The sequence below is a fragment of the Sebastes fasciatus genome, chromosome 7, assembly GCF_043250625.1.
Source record: "Sebastes fasciatus isolate fSebFas1 chromosome 7, fSebFas1.pri, whole genome shotgun sequence".
Lineage (NCBI taxonomy): Eukaryota > Metazoa > Chordata > Actinopteri > Perciformes > Sebastidae > Sebastes > Sebastes fasciatus.
In genome coordinates this window covers 20,867,646-20,888,140 of record NC_133801.1, presented here as the reverse complement: position 1 = coordinate 20,888,140, position 20,495 = coordinate 20,867,646, and the positions used below count along the sequence as shown (strand labels likewise).

The 20,495-nt window shown below is 41.7% G+C and overlaps 3 protein-coding genes across 5 annotated transcripts in view; 2 read left to right on the top strand and 1 right to left on the bottom strand.

The window, feature by feature from the left end:
* Window positions 1–120: 120 nt before the first annotated feature.
* Window positions 121–5,151, bottom strand: actmap (actin maturation protease). Of its 2 annotated transcripts, XM_074642180.1 has the most exons (8): window positions 4,908–5,151; window positions 4,736–4,787; window positions 4,504–4,684; window positions 3,252–3,320; window positions 2,924–3,048; window positions 2,573–2,702; window positions 2,390–2,460; window positions 121–1,235 (listed from the first exon to the last, which is right to left on the bottom strand). In XM_074642180.1, exons 2-8 carry the CDS (start codon window positions 4,758–4,760, stop codon window positions 898–900), a joined length of 939 nt encoding a protein of 312 aa, XP_074498281.1. In that variant the 5' UTR covers window positions 4,761–4,787; window positions 4,908–5,151; the 3' UTR covers window positions 121–897. The 2 variants fall into 2 exon arrangements, with proteins under 2 accessions (XP_074498281.1, XP_074498280.1); XM_074642179.1 differs by having other exon boundaries at window positions 4,504–4,787; window positions 4,907–5,150.
* A 460-nt stretch (window positions 5,152–5,611) lies between these two features.
* snrpa (small nuclear ribonucleoprotein polypeptide A) lies at window positions 5,612–9,267 on the top strand. The gene is made up of 7 exons (XM_074642166.1): window positions 5,612–5,687; window positions 5,988–6,075; window positions 6,190–6,362; window positions 7,820–7,996; window positions 8,196–8,372; window positions 8,474–8,562; window positions 8,657–9,267. The coding sequence occupies exons 2-7, from the start codon at window positions 6,003–6,005 to the stop codon at window positions 8,814–8,816; spliced, it is 849 nt and encodes a 282-aa protein (XP_074498267.1). The 5' UTR covers window positions 5,612–5,687; window positions 5,988–6,002; the 3' UTR covers window positions 8,817–9,267.
* A 4,739-nt stretch (window positions 9,268–14,006) lies between these two features.
* The window catches only part of LOC141771663 (uncharacterized), a 50,383-nt gene continuing 43,894 nt past the window's right edge, over window positions 14,007–20,495 (top strand). Inside the window, exon 1 of one of the 2 annotated variants that reach the window (XM_074642163.1) lies at window positions 14,007–14,820. In XM_074642163.1, the coding sequence (XP_074498264.1) occupies window positions 14,632–14,820 (189 nt within the window). In that variant the 5' untranslated portion in view covers window positions 14,007–14,631. The remainder of the gene's footprint in view (window positions 14,821–20,495) is intronic. The other variant, XM_074642164.1, reaches the window with a different exon arrangement.

Below are 20,495 nucleotides of genomic sequence, written 5' to 3'. Positions count from 1 at the left end.
CACACAACCGGGATCATAACACTTTTGTAAACCTAACACTGATTTCAGTGTTTAAATATTTTTTTTTTTCTCAACATCCCAAAACATTTACAGCAAAGCAGTGAAAGATGACAAAATATAAAGAATTTAGACATTTTATTGTATAAATATATTCCATTCAGTCAGTGATGTATTTAGCACCAAGAGGTAAAAATGAAGTTTTGTCACATTGTAAACCTGCAGGACCAAAAATATAATTCTCCATAAAAAAAATACACACAAAAGTAATGAAAAGATCTTGGGGGTGGGCAATGTGGATAATTTTGTATTGCAGTGTATTTTCTGGAAATTTTGTTGGAGGCTTAAAATAATATAATACAAAAATTTAAATAAATAAAAATTTAGAAAATAAAATAAGAATTTGTTTTTGGTTTATCCAGTGAATTAAATTATTAAATTAAATACTTCTAAGTTAAACGTTTTTTCCTAATCATATTGATGAAAAAACACTGTAAATCCAATATTTTTGAAAATGCAGCCCTATGCATTAATTTACCCACAACACTGCCTGCAAAGGACCCAATACAACTAGAGATACTAAAAGGCACAGTTACCTCAGTATAGAAGAATATGTGGACACTTGATAACATCATATTGTCACATCACTATTACCCCTAACAGGATGCACAATTACCCAACATCAGAGCTGTAGTACATACCGTTATTCACAACACTCTGAATCCCTTTTGGGAAATGTTAGACTTTTGGAAGCCACGCAGACGTCAAATTGTTTTAAAAAAACAGTGGTATCGATCACATTGCAACGTAAGAGTTCACTGTGACGCCTCTCAACAGGTCTCAGACGCTGCCCCCTGTATCCATCCATTGTTTTCCACACAGCTGGGTCCTGCGTCACACTCATTCCTGCTTGTGTGTCCTCGTGTGGAGCAACACGGCCTGTCCAGCCAGCCCGGCCTCCACCCCTCCCTGAGGAACCACATACTGGATTCCGTCATTGGCTCTCTGAGGGTCCATCGTCCTCAGCTGCTCGTTGCTCTGAGCTACGCTCTCCAAACTCCACAGCTGGTAGCGCAGGCTTTTACCCTGCTTAGCCAGGATGTAAACCTCTCTGACTGCCGCGTTACCGACGGGACACGGAGGGCTGCCGTCTACGGCGAGGTAGAGCCAGGGCAGAGTGAGGTCAGGTCGGGTGTGCTCTTTGCTCACGCTCCCTTGGTCCAAACCGAGGAGGACACCTGGAACGGACAGATGTGGTCATTGTGGGGCATGTTGATGTTTTTCAGAGCTGAACAGCGTTTCATAAAGCAAGATTACCAGTTAAACCAGGTTCATTTTCAGAAGATTCTATCTCATAAAAGGTGGTTTACTTAAGTCTAAGTTACCATGGAAACGTATCCCTTCAGAGTATTTTCAAGCTTAACCAGCGTTACACTCAATCAATCTACCAGACTGAAAAAATTGTGTTTCCTGCAAAGTTCCTCCCCAAAGGTTCCTCTTTACTTCCGCACTGACAACATGTGAGTCAGCTTCCAGTAATATGTAGAACTCATGTCACAACATGGGATGCACTCAATTGTGTAATTAAAATCTCAAGTCCGATCTTTTTCATTTAAAAACAACTGCACAGTATTACACTCAAACGTGTGATTTTAATGTTCATATGTGCACTGTTATTAAAACAAAGCCAATAAACAACTTTGATGCATGGCTGTTGCCTCATGGTAAGAAACTGTCACCATTTTTTCTCTCTTTAAATGTCCCGAAATATCATTTTAAGAATCATACACTCAGAAATCTATTTATTTAACATTACAGAAAGCCAATATGAAGGTATTTAAACAGTATTTTCATCATGTGGATGCAGTTATGTCACCTGTACAAACCAAGTAACATAATCCAACTGGTAAACTTTCTAAAAAAATACAAATGTCTTAATATAAAATAAATTACCTGGCTGGGGTCCTATTTGATAAATCAATGTTGTTTAATAGCATGTTACATTTAATATATCTACACCTATACGTTATTTTTCTGAGCTCGCTGCTGACCCACAACACGCTGCTAAAAGTTCTCTTTTGCTTTGTTTATTGCAGCAATTTGTTTTTTGCTACAACATGTTACTCTCCATGTTACATGTTTAATATGTGTTGCTTTGTGGCTGTGAACTTTGCAGTTTTGTCTGTTTTCTTCACTTTGAATTGATCTGTGCTTGATGTCTCAGGTCTGACTTGAAACTTCTCCCATTAGTTCCAAAACAGCTTTATGAGACATACTGATGCTGGTTCAGTTTGTTAGGTTAATTCAAGACATGCTTTTCACAATAATCCATACTTTGCTGACCCACCTATATAAACAAACACCCGTCCGGTGAGTGAGCTAGCAGTCTTACCTGAGGCAACTGCCCAGTGCGCCCTGTGGCCGCTCCGCTGGCACGGCTCATGGTTGTAGTCCTCGTCATATCTGTACATACTGTCAAGGAATTCTGTCTGTAAACTTTTCTTTTATGAGTAACAGTAAAAAAAGGAACTACACAAAATGAAGTCTTTTCTTTCAGAACAGCCGTCATGGATACGGGATGAGAACAGGCTGTCTCCCCCACAGGTGTGTGATGATGGTCGCAGCATTATTACCACTTAAACCACCCGACAGCAGCTCTGCTTTACAGCCACAGACCTCCTCTGCCAGCAGGGCCATGTTTTCAGCTGACAAAATAAAAATCTTAATGACACCATTAAGAAACCAAACAACATAAATAGTGTGAAGTTGCATTTTAGTTGCTTGAAAAAAACAAAAAGTGAATTACTACAACAAATAAAAAACACTTTTAGTTGCAAATCTGGTTTTAACTTCCACATTTTAATTACATCCTGCACCTAGGGTTTAATGTCATATGGCTGGCTCAAAACTTACACACATTTGTTACCTGAAAACATTTCACCCTGTGCCGTGTATCCTCTGCTCAGTGCCGTCTGAACAACAATTTCCATGTCAACACTCAGCTGTGGCTGTCGAAGGTGAGCGGACATCCACAAAGCCACCAGACCACACCTGAAAGGTAAATTAATAACACACTCGCAGTCACACCCTAGCTATTATTTCACATTTAATGACTTAATCGTAAGGGCATTGGGTTCAAACTAATAACAAAATAGCGCCATTGTACATACAGCAGATGTAGTTGTCTTTATGTTACAGAGGTGCTTTCTCAGTCAAATGTAGTTGTCACTTGACTGACATCATAGTTGACTTACTGTGGACCATCTTGGATGAGGGAGGGCACGTAGTTGTTCACCAGTATCCACTGCAGGTCCTTCCTAAAGCTGAAGCACAAAAACCAACACACAGCATAACATAAATACACATTATTCCATTACAATCCAGTTCAACAGCCCTGCAAATGCCCTTTTTAAAGTGAGGCATTTTCACTCTGCTTTTCGTATTATTACAAGTCGAGATGTCTTATGTAAAAAAGGCCTATAAATCCTTTCTTTATGAGTCTTATAATATTCGTTTTTTGTTGACTTTGTGTCAGAGACAGACGATGATTCAGGGTTAATTTGTGAGGCTGTAGTTGAGTCAGAATTATTGAGGTGTTTCTTACCAACCCTATGTATGTAAATGGGGTGGACAAAATATTAGGAACACCTGCAACTCAATTAACTGTTTGGTTTTTAAATAAATACCCCTCACAATTTCCTAAAGCCCTAATTGCTGGTTTTGGACAATCCACAGTCAAAAACATGGAGACATTCAATTAACTATCACAACAAAACTAAGACAACAAAATAGCAAGAAAAGTCTCACAACTGAGAAGCTGGAGCAAAAGAATATTTGGCATTTGTCCTTGGAAAAATGACTTGTATGATAAGTCCATTATATAATAGATGCAGAGTTGACAACACCTCAGTGACAATGTCAACAGAAACGTAAACATTGCAAGTGTGTGAAGGAGCGCTATCACAGGTCCTTCCTTCCTGCAGCTGTCGGACTCCACAACCAGCACTGCTCCCAGTAGACCACTTACACACCAACAAACTGATAATTACCTGATATTTTCAGGTGGAATTTCATTTCATTCTCACTGTGCAATATCATTTACCACTTGTGCAATTTTGTTAATAGTCTGTTTATTGTCAATACTGTATATACTGCTCCTATTTTTATACTTCCTTCTATTTAAATGGTTCATATTTTGTTACACTTTGTTTAGCTCTTTTTTACTGTGTTAGTTGATGCATCTTGTTTTTCGCACTATCCCCTTTGCTGCTGTACACTTCAAAATTCCCCACTGCGGGACTAGTAAAGGAATATCTTATCTTATCTTAAGCTTCACACAGGTAGGATTTATTGTACATTAGTTTATAATCTGGTAACTGTCTGCGTGTGCTCAAATGGGATCACAGGGGGAAATATAGTTATAACATCTGATGGTCAAAATAAACAGATGTTTAGGGTTAAATGTGCAAAAAAACAACAAGTTGGTGTTGTCATTGTAAATCTCACCTGCTCTCTCTCTGACTGAGCAGTAAGAGAGCCTCTGTGTGGTTCCCCTCCACAGGACTCCTGCTACTGGCTATAGTCTGAAACAGCTTCTTCTTGGGTGTTGAGGCTGGAGGAGGTGGTGGACCTGGAGCAGGTGGAGGTGGAGGAGGAGGAGGAGGAGGAGGTGGTTGACCTGGAGCAGGTGGAGGAGGAGGAGGATGATGATGATGTGGTAGACATGGAGCAGGTGGAGGAGGAGGAGGAGGTGGTGGTGACATCTTCTCTGAGCTCCTTTTGGATGAACCCTGACAGAAGTGGTAGCTTGGTTAGTATTTTGTGCATCTTTGGACAAGGGTGAGTTACAGCAGCTCATGCCAGAACACATTGTATAAACATAATGCATACACCCTTCACTCTCTCCTACCTCTCACAACTCAGCTAGCTCTGTTGCCTACAAGCAGGGAGAAAAGTTATTGAAGTTCTCCTCTCTCGGTGTTGAATGACATTTTTGGGTAGAAACCGAAGAGCAAAGTCGTCTCCGGTTAACAGTTATCGCTCACAACAAGGCATTTGTCATGTTTCACACGCTGACGTTAGATCTTACACACATGTTGTTTATAGACTAGCACAGTCAGCTAACAGCACCGGGGTTATACCCATATATGGCAGCGTGACTCTTCTTCGTGTGTCGGCTGCTCTCAGACAACTTCTTCTTCTTCTTTGGTGTTTATTGGCGGTTGGCAAACCAGCATAGGTGCATTACCGCCACCTACTGGAGCAGGAGATTGGCGGGGAAAAAATAATAATAAATCAAATTAAAAAAAAAAAAAAAAGATTAAATTAAATACAATTTTAAAATTTAAAAATTTTAAAAAATAAGAAGAAGAAGAATAAAAAGAAAAATATATAAAAATATAAAAAGAAAAAGAAAAAAATAATAATATTTTTTCTAATAATAAGACTTTTTCTCGTAAATTTACGACTTTATTCTCAAAAATCTCAGACTTTTTTTTCTCAATGTGGCCCTAATACTCCGTCGTAAAATACAGAAAGAACAAAAAACAAAAAAACGTTTGCAGCGGCCACAGAATTTAATGTAACACCGGAAACTGCCCCTGTGTTGCTTCTTTCTTCACGCGAGAACAGAGAACGGGATTTGTGAGACGAGACGAGACCGGGATTTTCATTCATCTCTTCGAGGCTAGGTGAGTACTCCTCCGACATCAAGCTCATTAATCATGTTTTTCATTATCTAAACCTTTTGTAAACACACTTGTGGACTTAGGTATCCTACTTGGACGTGTTAGTGATATTGAAGGTCACCGGGTGTTCGTGATAGACCAACAAAGAGCCAGTAAACTGAAGAATGTTAGTAGTTAGCTTCTATGCTAACATGCTAACACTCACTCCACGTTATTCAAGCTGGATTAGCTTGTTAGCTTGTTAGCGGCTAATCAAGAACTTCTTACTGATTATTTCAAGTTGTTTACTCTCCAACCACTCAGCTGCAGATTAAGAAGATGGCTAATCCAGATGTACGGCTCAATCACACAATCTACATCAACAATCTGAACGAGAAAATCAAGAAAGATGGTGAGTTAGTTAATCCTTCTACCTCCTACAGCTCTCTGCCTGGTTTTCATGTGAATACACATGTTATCTCTAATCAATCATCTGATGGGTTCTCTCACATTTATGTTTCTGCAGAGTTGAAGAAGTCTCTGTATGCTATCTTCTCACAGTTTGGACAGATTTTGGACATCTTGGTGGCACGAAACCTGAAGATGAAGGGTCAGGCCTTTGTTATCTTCAAAGAGGTTAACAGTGCTTCCAATGCTCTGAGATCCATGCAGGGATTTCCTTTCTACGACAAACCCATGGTAGGTTAGTCACACAGGGAATAGCAGATCACTGAAAGGCTTAACAGAGAATACAATGTGCCAAAAAACACACGATTAACAAACTGCATATTTGTTTAACCTTTATTTAACCAGGTAGTACTCATTGAGATTAAGAATCTCTTTTGCAAGAGAGACCTGGCCAAGACAGCAGCATTTAAACATACATTCAAGTTTCAGACGCCACAACATAAAACTAATGCAAAATAAATACATAGCATAATATCATACAATACACATTAAAATCAAGTGTTTGAAGCCAATGTTAAAGGGACTATTTGTAACTTTGTACGCGCATGAATGTAGCGGGTCGTCACACATGCGCGTTCGCGTGTAGCCGCTGTACCCTCCTCCTCTGCCTGCTCGCCTTCACTCAGACAGCTCAGCTCGCTCCACCTCTAGACGTGAACGCGCGCTCACTCCACACTGCAGAAGAGTTAGTTTAGCTCTGAGAATATCTAGTGAATGTACAGGGGACGTTTGTGCAGAAATAACTGCTGCAGCTCCTCCAGACCAACAGAGGTTTTCCGTGTCTTGTGAAGTGACGGCGCTCTACAGAGATTTACGTTGTCTTCTCGTTACCGACCGGGTGCCGGTGTCTCCTCTGCTCTCTCCGGCTGCGGGCGGAGAGAGCAGGGAGACACGCTGGAGAGCCCCGCTGCCTCAGCCTGCACTTAGGCAGGAAAAGCCAACACTAGGATCAGATCTAAATCATGTTCATGGAGAGACCTTCGTCTGGTCAGCTAACATTACTGCCAAGCAGCTGACGTATAGAGTGATATTGTGGTTTTAGCTGACTTGTGTCGCCTCACTGTTTTGAGTGATGCTCGTTCAGGTATATTGAGAGCGAGCAAGCGCGAGCAAGCGCGAGCAAGCGCGAGCAAGCGCGAGCCCGACGCTGACTTTCGTTGATTTCACGGCCACAGGTGTCGCTGTTAAGAAGAATTTCTGAAAGTTACAAATAGTCCCTTTAAAGTAAAAATATTCAGAAACACAGACCGCTCCCGATTGACTCTGCTTCTAGATCTTTCATTAATGTTTTAAATTCATCAAAAGTAATCAGATTTCCCAGTTTCAACTGAGCTTGCAGTGTATTCCAGGAAAAGGGAGCGGAATAGCTAAAGGCCATCTTACCTAGTTCTGTGCGGACCTTAGGTACAGATAATAAGTACAGGTCAGACGAGCGTAGGCTATAGCTGCCAGTGTTGCGCGATATGCGAGTGCACAGATAGGAGGGGAGTACACCAAGAATGGACTTATGAATAAATGTGAGCCAATGTTTGTGCCTCCGCATAGACAAAGAGGGCCAATTAGCCTTAGTGTACAGGGTACAGTGATGTGTGAGCACTTCACAGCCAGTCACAAACCTCAGTATCGAAGCTATAAACTGTAGCTTCTGAGATACATGGTGGTCTTAACCCCTCTGTCTCCTCCTACAGCGTATCCAGTATGCCAAGATCGATTCAGACATCATAGCTAAAATGAAGGGGACGTATGTGGAGCGTGACCGTAAAAAGGAGAAGAAGAAGGTTAAAGGAGCCGAAGCAGCGGGAGCTAAGAAGGGTGTACCAGGAGCTGCTGCACCCATGGTTGCAGGGGTACCAGCTGCCATGCCGGTAAGTAGTACAATAGGTGGAGATAAAGGATAGAGAACCATTAATTGACACAGAATTTTTGTGCAGCAGACTTAAGGGTAGCATACAGGCTCCCCAGAATTGAGTGGAGATCACTGATGGTGTTAAGAGGGAATAGGTTAGTGGGAAAATGTAATCACAGCTACTGACATGCTCGTCACTGTTGTACTTCACTCTTCAGGGAATGCCTCCCATGAACCAGGCTCCACGTATGATGCACATGCCGGGCCAGCCACCGTATATGCCCCCTCCTGGTATGATGGCTCCTCCGGGGATGGCGCCTGGCCAGATGCCTCCTGGTGCCATGCCTCCTGGCCAGATGATGCCGGGCCAGATGCCTGGACAAATGCCCCAGCAGGTAGTGTGTTCTGACAGAGCATGTTGTCATTTCTTCCAAAAAGGAAGATGTTATGGTCCTGTTGGTTCTATTCTGACCACTACTGTCATTTATCCTCACAGGTTGCAGAAAATCCTCCCAATCACATCCTCTTCCTCACCAACCTGCCAGAGGAGACAAACGAACTCATGCTCTCCATGCTCTTCAACCAGTCAGTAACGACTCCTTCTCCGCAATTGATTGATGCACTTTTGTATTCGTCTATTTGTTTCATGCCAGACCTGACTGTGTTGTTATGTTTTCAGGTTCCCCGGGTTCAAGGAGGTGCGTCTGGTCCCTGGTCGCCACGACATCGCCTTCGTGGAGTTTGAGAACGAAGTGCAGGCCGGCGCTGCACGAGACGCACTACAAGGCTTTAAGATCACACAAGCAAACGCCATGAAGATCTCATTCGCTAAGAAATAACGCCTCTCAAAACAGGTCTTTTTCTCACATGCACACACACAGGTCTTTTTAAAAAATGTGCAGCAGGTGACCCGAACTAAGAAACATTTTTAGAAATGCTGATAAGTGCAGCACAGGCGGTGTATTTTTTTTTTTCCACCGTCGTCCTGGATTACATGTAAGTATACATTCTTTGCATCACGTTGCTGTGTTTTATCGTCCCACACTGATGGAACTCTTCACATAAAATAATAGTCAGGTAAATTTATGGAGGAGTTCTTCATCCTACTGATAGGTATCATTGCTGGTTTACCTTTTTTTGGATTTATACTGTAATCCACGAGCAACTTGATGTGTCTTCTGTATTGTAACTGTTTGTCATGAAGCATTGCACCCAGGGTCTGGTCTACCAGACATTGTACCTGGAGCTTTTTTCTTTTTATAATTAAAATACATTTTCTTTGAGACAGTGCTCCGCCTCACTTCTTCATATGTATTTATGTTGCAGTGGGAGTTTGTTTTAGGCCAACAGATGGTGCTGCAAACCTACTTTCTTCTACCTCTGATTTGTTGCACAGGGGTAGGTGGGTAAAGGGATGGATGGGCTAAACCCCTCAATTAGTAAACAGTTTTTTGAGCAACTCAACTGATAACTAAATCTATTTCTTGGGCCCACTACTTCCGCTTCCCCCCTGATGTCTTTGAATATTCAGCGATAACCTATTAATTCAGGGGTTACATGGAAGACCTTGGAACATAAAACAGCCAACTCTCAGTCCTCTGTAGGACAAAGCTGATTATTGTAATTGTTGTACTTTATTAGTCAGCAGTGGAGCTCAAAAGGAAATGTAGGGAGGGAGAGAGAAGGGCATCAATGTGATGCAACAAAAGTCCTTGGTTGGACTCTGAAGGCCTGCTGGTCACCCACATTCTCCACAAAATTGCCAGTTTTTAGAAAAAAAAATTCTTTGGCCTCAGAAAATGTTTTCCATTAGTCCTGTATTTATTAGAAAGTAGTCCTATTATAATCGCTTTGTTCAGAGCATTATGGGCCTCCTACTTGTAAAGTAAACTAATTGGATTCTAATTCAATTTGTGCCCTGAAGTACACATTACATGCCTGAACAAATCATGTCTTTATTTCACCTTTGTGACATTACTTATTTGGAAAATCAATTAGATAACATCATTTACTGGCTGGTTGAGCCATCGTACTTTACCTTCTTTTTTTTGTATCGTAGCATTTCCTTCACCTGTCTCCGTTTTAAGGCTCAATGGCTTTTTACCCCCAGAGTAATTCAGGAACCAGTGAGCATAAATTTGGGGTTGTAAATGCTGGAACTGCTCAACTGACACTGAATTAGTTCTCAAATGATAATCATTTTATTATGAATTCATTCATTCAGCTCTGGGAACACAGCTTTGGGAGTTGGTTTATGTAAAACATATTCAAGTGAAAATCCTCATTATGCAGGAGAATGGCCCAATGCCAGTGTTATATTATTACTGGATAATATTTACGGAAGCATTAACATACAAGCAGCCTTTTAATACATATACATTTTCAAAATCATAATCTGCAAAGCAACTAGTAATTAAAGCTGTCAGATAAATGTTGTCAAGTAGAACAGTATTGTCTTTGCAATGTATTGGAGTAAAAGTGTAAAGTAGCATACAATTTAAATACTCAAGTAAAGTACAAGTACCCCTTATGGTTACGTTGTTGGCCTCGTTTTTGTAAGGACTGTCTTGGGTAATCTGTGTTTAAACAAATATCTAATGAACGCAAACAGATACAATTGTCTGGAGTTTGCCAATTAGTAAATGCCTGCTGTGTGTTTTGCAGCACATCCTCAAAGGGCCTTCACACACTGTAGTAATTACAGGCCAATGAGGGCCACCACCTCCTCTCTCAAAGGCTGGATTCATGAGTGATGTGTGAATTAGGCCTGAAAAGCTTAATTTAGCCTCGCACTATCAAACTGCCGGGCGCACACAGGGCCTCCCTGTTGTGGACTTAAACTGTGGCCGCAGTAATTGTCTTCAGGTCAGCTCAACAGTGTACGCAGAAATGCACATTCTTCTGTAGTTTCCCAAGCCTTTCCACACTCCCTTATTTTGCCTTGAGAAAGCGCTGACCTTAGCCACCAGGGCGCCATGTGTGAGTGAGTGAGAGAGAGTGTGTGTGTGTGTGTGTGTGTGTCGCATGCTCTTGGCAGCATGCCTAGTGCCTTCCCCATTCACCAACACAGTGATCTTTCAGTTGCAGGGACTGAAAGGCAACTTCTACTTATCTGGTGGGTTATGCGTGGGAGTTGTGACTGTGAGTGAGATAAAAAAATCAGCTAGTGGCGGTGCTGATCTGCATCCATAGGAGCTCTTTGACATTTAAAGGGGAACTACGCCCATTTTCAAAATTCATACATATTGTTCCTTTGGTCTAAGACAGTCCAAAAATATTAGTAAACATGAACAAAACCCTCCTAAATCCACGAACAAGAGTGCTAAAACTCAAACTTGTGATGTCATAGGGCATAAAGTGTGGAGCTGCTCCGTAGACAATGAATGGGGAGAGATGTTCTAGATGACACTGAGAGCACCCAGAGGAGTGATCTGAGTATATGGGAACATTTTCTGTTTCACAACTGACAACACTAAAAAAGAATAAAGCTTATTTGGGTATAAAAAAACCAAAACATTCTGTCGGTACACAAAATCAGCCTCCCATTCATTGTCTATGGAGCAGCTCCACACTTTATACCTGATGACATCACAAGTTTGAGACTTAATTCTCTGGTTTCTTTACTAGGCCATTAAAATAACATATAGGATTTGTTTTAATTTAGGTTGTGTTCCCCTTTAAGAGTTGTTCACATTTCTAGTCTTTATCCCCCTTAAACACCACAGACCAGCCAGTGAGTGGCCAATCATGCTGTGTGGCTGTTAAACCCCTCAAACCCTCAGACCTTTTATTTTAAATACAAGAGGGGATCCAAATATGCCATTCTGAAATTTGGCAAAATGTGTATAGAATGTGTCTTGCCTTTAGTATTTCCTTTTTTTTAATTGTATATAACTTACTTTTTTTAATGGAGCTTCCCAGCAAAAAGCATTTCACACGATTGTGTGTAACGATTATTTTCATTGTCCATTAATCTGTTTATTTTCTTGATTAATCGATTAGTTGTTTGATCTGTCAAATGTCAGAAAATGGTGAAAATGTCGATCAGTGTTTCCCAAAGCCCAAGATGACGTCCTCAAATATCTTGTATATATCACTTTGCATGTAAAAGTTATGCGTATTTGCAAATCGCCCTGTTTTTTTTGTGGATATGACGTTACACAACACAAATACAAAAATAAATGTTTATGGATAGGGAAATATTTGCAGATCATGGTACACATTTGTGGAATGTCTTCTGTGGATTATACAACTAATAAAGTCCAATAAAAACTTCCATAAAAAGGACGCATGTGACCGTTAGATGGTGCCAAACACACAGCTCACAACACTTCCCTTTAGACCCAAACAGAGGGTGAAGGCTGCAGATTTTTTGGTGACTCTTCTTCCTCAGGTGACCCACACACATGCAGCCTCTGAGTAGACCCAGTGATGTCTGCGTATTTCCGGACAGTTCGTTATAATTCAGCTCATGTTTTGGAGGTCACTGCTCCAGCTATGCAAATGAACCCTCTGCTCCTCAAGAGCCCTCTGTTCTGCTCCAGGAGGTCACCGCAGAGCCGCGGAAACACCAGCGGTTGTCAGGGAAGCTGTGGAGCAACAAGGAGGCAGAATCTCATTAGATGCCCTCCGATGAAGAAGGTGCATTGTGTGGAGGAGGTCCTGGATCCAACGAGGCAAGCTCTGGAAGTCAGATGTGGAAAGTATGCCATGTGACCGGTGCCAATATTGAAAAGATGCCTTTATGTTTATGCGCTCACCCGGCTAGCATTTATCATCATCATTAAGCAGCGGCATGTGCGCACAGTAGCCAACAAGTCTAATCATAAATGCGGGTATGAAGATCAGTGTGCAGGTGGTGATGAGTGCGCACCTGTGCCACGTGTGCCATGACCATACGCGTAAATCATCTTTAGGAGAAAAACTCTCCAAATTAACCAGTTTATGTCTGTTTCCTGGCTTTCTTTTTTGTGTGAATAAGATAAGATAAGATAAGATGAACCTTTATTAATCCCCGGTGGGAAATTCAGGTGTCAAAGGAGCAAACATCAGCAAACAGAGTGAAACACAGGAGAGGTAAAGGTATACAAAAATTATAAAAAACAAAACAATAATAGAGATATAAAAGATACAGAGTGAATGGGTGAACATAGTGTGTCAATAAATAAATGTAGTATGTACATATGCGCAGTCTATAAAGTGGTATATAGGATGTATAGTGTAAAGTAAGTGTAAAGTGCGCCAGTGGTTAGAGAATCCTGGTTAATTCAGCGACAAACCTGTATTCATGTCTAGTATTTCATGTAATGTTTTTAAATGTGTGCTTTATTGTATTTTTTTTTTTTTTTCTGTACCCATTCCTGTTTTAATCTCTTATTTTCACAAAAAGCCCTTCTAGGGACAGGTGTTGCAAATTAGCATCCGCTATAAGCACTATGATACTGGCATCAGATAGCTGCTTTTAAGTTGTCTATGTACATTGTATTGGTCCCTATTAAATAAACCATGAATGAATGAATAACATTATAATATTAGAATAACTTCAATGTCGCCATCCGTATAGCAGAGCGGTATTTTAATTACAGAGGGCTTCATGTTCAAACGCCTATAGAAAACTTTCCTCATTCAGAGGCCACTCGAGCCTGCAGAGCACAACTGTTGAGCAGCAGTTAATTGGCACGGCGGAGCTTTGAAGCGACAGCAGATCTGAAACTGGAGGAGAGGAACCGACGAGGTGCCACAAAAGGTATAGAGAGGAAACAGAAACCAAAGAGAGAACTGAAACGCATTCAGGAATAATCCCATGCGTAAATGTGACATAAAAGTTTGGGGTTGGTCCGCAGGTTGCGTAAAGTGTATAGAGAGAGAGAGAGAGAGAGAGAGAGAGAGAGAGAGAGTGAGAGAGAGAGAGAGAAAGGTTTGAGCGCATTGGTGCGCTGCATGGGAACCATCCGGACAAGAGCTGAAAGACGGATATTCCCTGCCTGAGGACACACCCTCCATGCTCTCTCTCTCTCTCTCTCTCTCTCTCTCATTGTTTCCCACACCGCTTAGATGAGAAGAGCGCAGAGTGAAATCACTCCGCTGGAGAGACGCAACTTCGTTGCCTGCTGGCTTTTACGCACTCATCACCAAGTAGAAGGGATATAGATTTATTTATTTTTTAGCCTTTTTTTTTTGGTGTGTGGATCAGGCTTGAAGAGAGACAGGAGAAAAAGAAGAAGAAGAAGAGAGAGTGTGAGCTAATTGGGATGAGAGTTCAAGTCAAGTGAGCCGGCAGATTGGACCTTTTAAAGCCTCTTAACGCAGGTGGTTGGTGGGAGGAATACAGCGCAAAGGGGAGTGTGTTTATGTGTTTGTGTGGGTGTGTGGAAATCCACCCTGGACACAGCGGCAAAAGGGGGTGATCAGGTGTTTTGTGGGTTGGTTGGTGGGTGGGGGATAAATCCAAGAGGAGACAGACAGAGAGGTATAGCTATGGTTTCTCCGACTTGGACGCGATGAAGTGGCTCTGCGGGAGCTCCAGGGTTTAAAGACCGGAGAGAGAGGAGGGAGAGCTGGGCGGACGGACGGAGAGAGGAGGAGGAGGAGGAAGAGGAGGAAGAGGAGGAAGAGAGGGACACCAGCACCGCCAAAGCGCGCAGCACGGTCCCCATGCAATCCCCTGACGCAAGGATGGAGAGCGCAATTGCGCGCAAGGCAACCCGACTCGATCTGGAGACAAGGAGCGTAAAGATCACCGGAGAGCCAGACATGAGGAGTGTCCAACACCGGGGACACCGGGGACACCTCCACCTGCAGCGGACTGTGATTTTTCTCGTTGCACTCACGATTCAACCGCAGGTAAGCCACCGATTAAGTGCTATTTTGGTGCGGGCATGTACTTAAACCCCCCCTGGAGCTATGACTTTTAAACTGTGTTTTTTAGCCTGTATTTCTCATCACAGTCAATAATGGAGTCCACACACACCCTCTTTGTGCTGCCCTCAGTCTGCTCCTACATGGCGCTGTGCCCACCTGTTGTTTCAGCCCACTGCTGTCTATTATCCCACGCAACACTATAGTAATCCTATTTTAGAAGCATGGGGTTGCAAATTTCACAGCACAAATGTGAGACGGCATAAGAATGTTTGAGAAAAAATCACATTTTATATTTAGCATTATAAAAAAAGTGTAAGATAAGATAAGATAAGATAAGATGAACCTTTATTAATCCCCGGAGGGAAATTCAGGTGTCAAAGCAGCAACATCAGCAAACAAGAGTGAAACACAGGAGAGGTAAAGGTATACAAAAAATTATAAAAACAATAATAGAGATATAAAAGATACAGAGTGAATGGGTGAACATAGTGTATACAGTCCGTCAATAAATAAATATAATATGTACATATGTGCAGTCTATGAAGTGGTATATAGGATGTATAGTGTAAAGTAAGTGTAAAGTGCACCAGTGGTTTGAGTCCAGGATGGTTGCAGATAGTGCATGTTTAAAGGCAGATAGTGCATGTGCCATGTAAACGAGGCATAATGTGTGTAACATAATTTAATTTGGGGATTTCAGTGTTAAATAAAACCCTTCATTCTTTTTGAGGGACTGTGATGGCTCCTACAGGGAAACAGGCTATGCAGGATAAATAACACCTTAATTACGCACCACACACCCTTCAGTTCAGCGACCACTCCTCATTCACTGGCTAATAAAGGAGTGACTGCATCTGCATTTCTCTGCATCTCCATCTTTAGCACGTTTTCCTGCTGATGCATTATCTATTTTATTTCATTTTTGTACATTATTTGCAATGCTCAGTCGTTTCTCTGACTGTTTCCTATTCCCTCTGTCTTTATATCTCATGGTTGTATAGACTTGTTTTAGTGCTGTGTAGGAAACAGCATGCCAGGTGCAGCAACTTGTATAAATTATTCTGACAAGCTTATAGTTTATGGCATCATGTGGATTATTTTGGCAGAATGGAATGCATTGGATTCTCTGCCAGTACAATATTGGGCATGAAGGTGCAAAACTTTATTATTTTCCCTTTTTTTTGGCCCTGCGAGCTGTCAAGATGCTACTGGTCTGATCAGGATGCACATGATGTGTGACAGCACCCAGCCGTTGCAAGAACAGGCCCAGAGGTGCTCCAAAGTGTGCACATGTGTGTGTGTTGTTTCTAAACACTGAGCTCACATCCAGCATCTGTGTCTTGGGTGTTTGTGGAGCCCGGGGCCACAGCCGAATAAACTCCGGGGTCGTGTGAATGTTGAACGTTCGGGCAGCTCTGTGTGTTTCTCTCTCCACCTCTGCAACCTCTTCACAGCTGAAGAACAACACACTCCACTCCCTCCGTTCTCTGACTGCACTGCAGCGAGAGAAACACACACACACACTCTGGGTCCTCTGCTGCTGCTTGTGACTGTTTAGTGATGCAGAAGACAGGAGATCATGTTCATGAGGACATACTGCTTATATAGTGACTCATAAGTGAAGCTTGATGACTGTCCATCATGTTGTGAGTTGTTCCCAAGGCTCACACTGCAGTTTAGAGTGATGGATACTGTGACAACGTGGGTTTCAATTTGTCAGATTCAAAAGGTTAAATTTGATTCGTTTATCATCAGATCTCTCTGAAATGTGTCTCACATCAGAAGCATACTGTTTCTCATAAAACAGAGCATGTGTTTGTCATAAGTCACATGCTGTCATAAGCAAATGATTTGAACACTGAAGGAAACCTGTTTTTCGAACCAGAGTTCAACACATCCCTCCGGATATAGTTTGTTTAATTTGCTGAGGTGTTGAGATACTGACTAAAGCTCAGTGGTACATGGCTGCACCTAACACATATTTACATTATCAATTAATCTGCCAAATACTTTATATTATTTGGTCTATAAAATGTCAGAAAATTGTCATAAATGTTGACACAAGTTCCCAGAGTCAAAGGTGACTTCCAAGCTTATTTTGTCTGACCAATACCTCTAAACCCAAAGATATTCAGTTTACTGTCATATAAGACAAAGAACAGCAGTAAGTATTCACATTTGAGAGGCTGGAAGCAGCCGTGTTTTGACATTTTTCAATGAAAAATTACTTAAATTATTAATTTATTATCAAAATTGTTTCCCATAATTTTTCTGCTCATCAAATAATAGATTAATTGAGTAATTATTTCAGCTCTACATTGACATTTGAAGTGCCACAAAAATATATTTGAAAGCAATAATGTCTTCCCGAATAGAATCACATATGATATTTAGGCACAAAGAAACTCTCAGTTTCACTCTCAGAGTCATATTTAAAATATTTGATATTTGAAACATATTGATCAGGCTTAACATTTCATTTTGTTTCATTCTGTTTGTTTGCTTTGTACTGTTTGACGCTCTTACTAATGTGAACCACAGCTGTCTCATCCAAACTGCAGCTCTTTGTTAAAGAAGAAAAATGTTGCTTTATTATTGTGTTTTTATGGTTTTGTAACTTTTCCTTTAACCCTTTCCTCTTGTTCAAACTGCTGCACTACTTTATAACGGTCTCACCTGCCGTTCACAGAATGTCTTTAGATGGAGAGGATTTGTTTGAGAGCCACCCTGAGTTTTGGGTGTAACGACCCTTTAACTGCCCAACACTCTTCTGCAGAGACATCTGGGCCTCGGCTCGGTCTCTCGCTCTCTCTCTCAATTTTCAATTCAATCAAAGAGGCTTTATTGACATGACATGACCAAACCAAACAATAAAACATTATGTTAACATTAAAGTGCAAAAACAACAATAGTTAATCGTGCAAGAACGGGAAGCTGAACATAACTGATGGATATCAGCAACAAACAGTTTGCTGTGTGTGTGTGTGTGTGTGTGTGTGTGTGTGTGTGTGTGTGTGTGTGTGTGTGTGTGTCTCTGGTCAGACTGAGCGCTGAAATGCTGGTATGCAGGGAATGGCTCGGGCAGCGAGAGGAGGAGAGGAAGAAAGGAGGATGTAGAGTGATGAGCGCCACTGTATCTCCACAAGCCTTTTGATGTAGACCAGTCCTCCTCCCCCCTTCCCTCCATCCCCCTGACCCTCCCACCTCACCCCCTCACCCCCTCTCAGCTCAGGGACAGGGGCAGGAGAGGGACACGCTAGCCAAACACAATGGGGCGACTGAGATTCTGGCTCAGCGTTGGACATGCAGCGGACACATGAGAGCTTGTTGGTTGTAGTGATTTCTGTCCGTGATGGAGCGGACTACACCGCTGGGGATACATGACTCTTGGACTTAATGAGCAATAATGAAGTTTGTGCAATGATGCCAAAAAGGGCTGTGCATTATTCAGATTTATTCATCAGTGGAGGTTTCATGGCAAACTGAGATACCAGTGTTTGTGTTTGCAGTTGTTGGAAGATGCCCAAAGCCATTTTTTCATTCTGCTACAGTGACATACAGACAGACAGGAGCAGACACACACACACACATGCATATACGCACATACCTGACCCCGGTGCTCTGAGACTCCCAGGGGGTCTTGTTAACGCTAGTGTGTGTGTGTGTGTGTGTGTGTGTGTGTGTGTGTGTGTGTGTGTCCCCTCCACCCAGGGAGGGAACACAGAGAAAAGAAAGGGAGGCGGATGAAAAGGAGCATGGCAACAATGCAGAACAGAGTTGATAACCAGAGAAAGAGAAATGACAGGAGCGTTACAGCTCGTTCCCAGATAGAGAAAGAAGGGAGGAGGAGGAGGAGGAGGAGGAGGAGGAGGAGGAGGAGACCCCTCAGTGCCATCGTCCCCTGGGAAGAGAGAGTGAGAAATGAAGGAGGGAGTGGTGGTGACACAAAGGTGGTGTAAGAAAAAGAAAGACAAGGAAGTCGAGAGATAAACAGGGTTGTATGGCGGTTGAAATGTTGCACTATCTCTGCATGACTGGTTAGAAGAGTTAGATTTTATCCTCTATTGAAGGTCAGTCAGAGTTGTGGGAATCAAACTTATGTCCTCATTTCTTTTCTTTCTCTCTCTCTCACTTGGTGTCTGACGACTGTTGCCCTTACCAAAAAGAAGTTTATTCAGGTGTGCTATTAGTGTATACTTCTTTTAAAATTAAAATGAGAGACTATACTTTCAGTTTACTTTTTAGTCTAGTCTAAGTCTAAGTATACTTGACTTATACTGACAAGTTTACAGAAAAGTCTAAGTACACCTGGCTTATAGGTCTACTTGTACTTAATGTTTTGATCGAGATATACTTAAGAAAAGTATAATTCAGTATTCTTGCCTTATAGACCTACAGAAAGGTATACTTGGCTTGTAGTTGTGCTTACTTTTTGACAGAGTAGCCGTCTTGTTACAAACTGATAAAGAGATGATACAGAGGAGACATGCAGGCTGCTAAAGAGTCCCAGAAGTAGCGAGACAGCACATTGCAGGACACATGAAAGTCTGCTCTCTAATAGAAACCAGAATCACACACAATTGCATATTTTAGATATAATGTTTCTATCAGGTGAAATTCCTTATTGAAGGACAAGACATCTAAAGCACAAGTGTGACGTGCGAAAGGATTCTGGATCTGTTCTGAGTTTACAGTGTTTGTTCCCATGCATCTGTCATTAATAACTTTGCTGACAAAGTGACATTCATTGCATCAGTTGAAGTTTTGTGGCCAGAAATGTGATTTAGTTTCCTGGATGTTGCATGAAGAGACCATTGCAACTGAAGAGTTGCGTGTCCTTACAGTGGTCATCAATAATTTGTGATGAGCAGTGGCTCTTTTGTTGTATCTGGCAACAATATCAGTCCTTCACAGCAAGAAACAAATATAAAATTCAGAGTAATAATATAGCCGCAAACAACTATTTGCCATGTAAAGATATAGAGGAGTAGTGTCTACATGAGCAGAGAATGAAGTCGCTCTCCCTCTCTGTGTGTGTTGTAATCTGAGCTTCTCTGTGCTTTGTTGACATAGCCGGGCCGGCTTTGCATGCTTTTAGTGCATGTGAGTCTCTCTGTTGTGCCCTACTGGCGTCGTTACGGAAGCGTAGCTGTCTAAAAAATCTGCTTAGTCACCAGTGCTTTGTAGTTTGAAGCTCACAAATTAACATATTATATTAGTTTGTTTAATCTGTAGGCTACAAGTGTAAAAAACATCAATTTATGGCTGTATGGGAGGTTGTCTGCTGGATATTTCTTGGCTGGTGATTATTCTGCAATAGGCCATTCTCACATTCACAGACATTTGGACTTGGTATAGTAGGAAAAGCACAGGTGTTACTAGTAATGCTAACGATGGCTCCATTCTATTCAAGTGTCCCAGTGAGAGTGACGGTGAGCCAGTATGCAAGATACCACAAACCTGAAATCAATGGAATTCAGCAATCATAAGTTTGATTATTTACGCCATTATTTGCCCCTTTTCTTACTGTGACAAGTTAAAATGTCTTCTGTGAAAAAGGCCCATCACTGCTGAAAGTCACAACTTCAAATCTAACTCTTGGCAACAAAGCTCATGAGCGTATTTCCCAAAATGTTGCAGACTTAAAATCCTGCCCA

Bases quoted from the DNA above. Each gene is read 5' to 3' on its own strand.
- actmap (XM_074642179.1), bottom strand. From the start codon at position 4,760: ATGTCACCACCACCTCCTCCTCCTCCTCCACCTGCTCCATGTCTACCA. The intron at 2,703-2,923 runs GTAACAAATGTG...TTATTTTGTCAG, and splicing joins ACAGGGTGAAATGTTTTCAG to CTGAAAACATGGCCCTGCTG. The intron at 2,461-2,572 runs GTATCCATGACG...CAGTATGTACAG, and splicing joins AGACAGCCTGTTCTCATCCC to ATATGACGAGGACTACAACC.
- snrpa (XM_074642166.1), top strand. From the start codon at position 6,003: ATGGCTAATCCAGATGTACGGCTCAATCACACAATCTACATCAACAAT. The intron at 6,076-6,189 runs GTGAGTTAGTTA...ATGTTTCTGCAG, and splicing joins CGAGAAAATCAAGAAAGATG to AGTTGAAGAAGTCTCTGTAT. The intron at 8,563-8,656 runs GTCAGTAACGAC...TTATGTTTTCAG, and splicing joins CTCTCCATGCTCTTCAACCA to GTTCCCCGGGTTCAAGGAGG.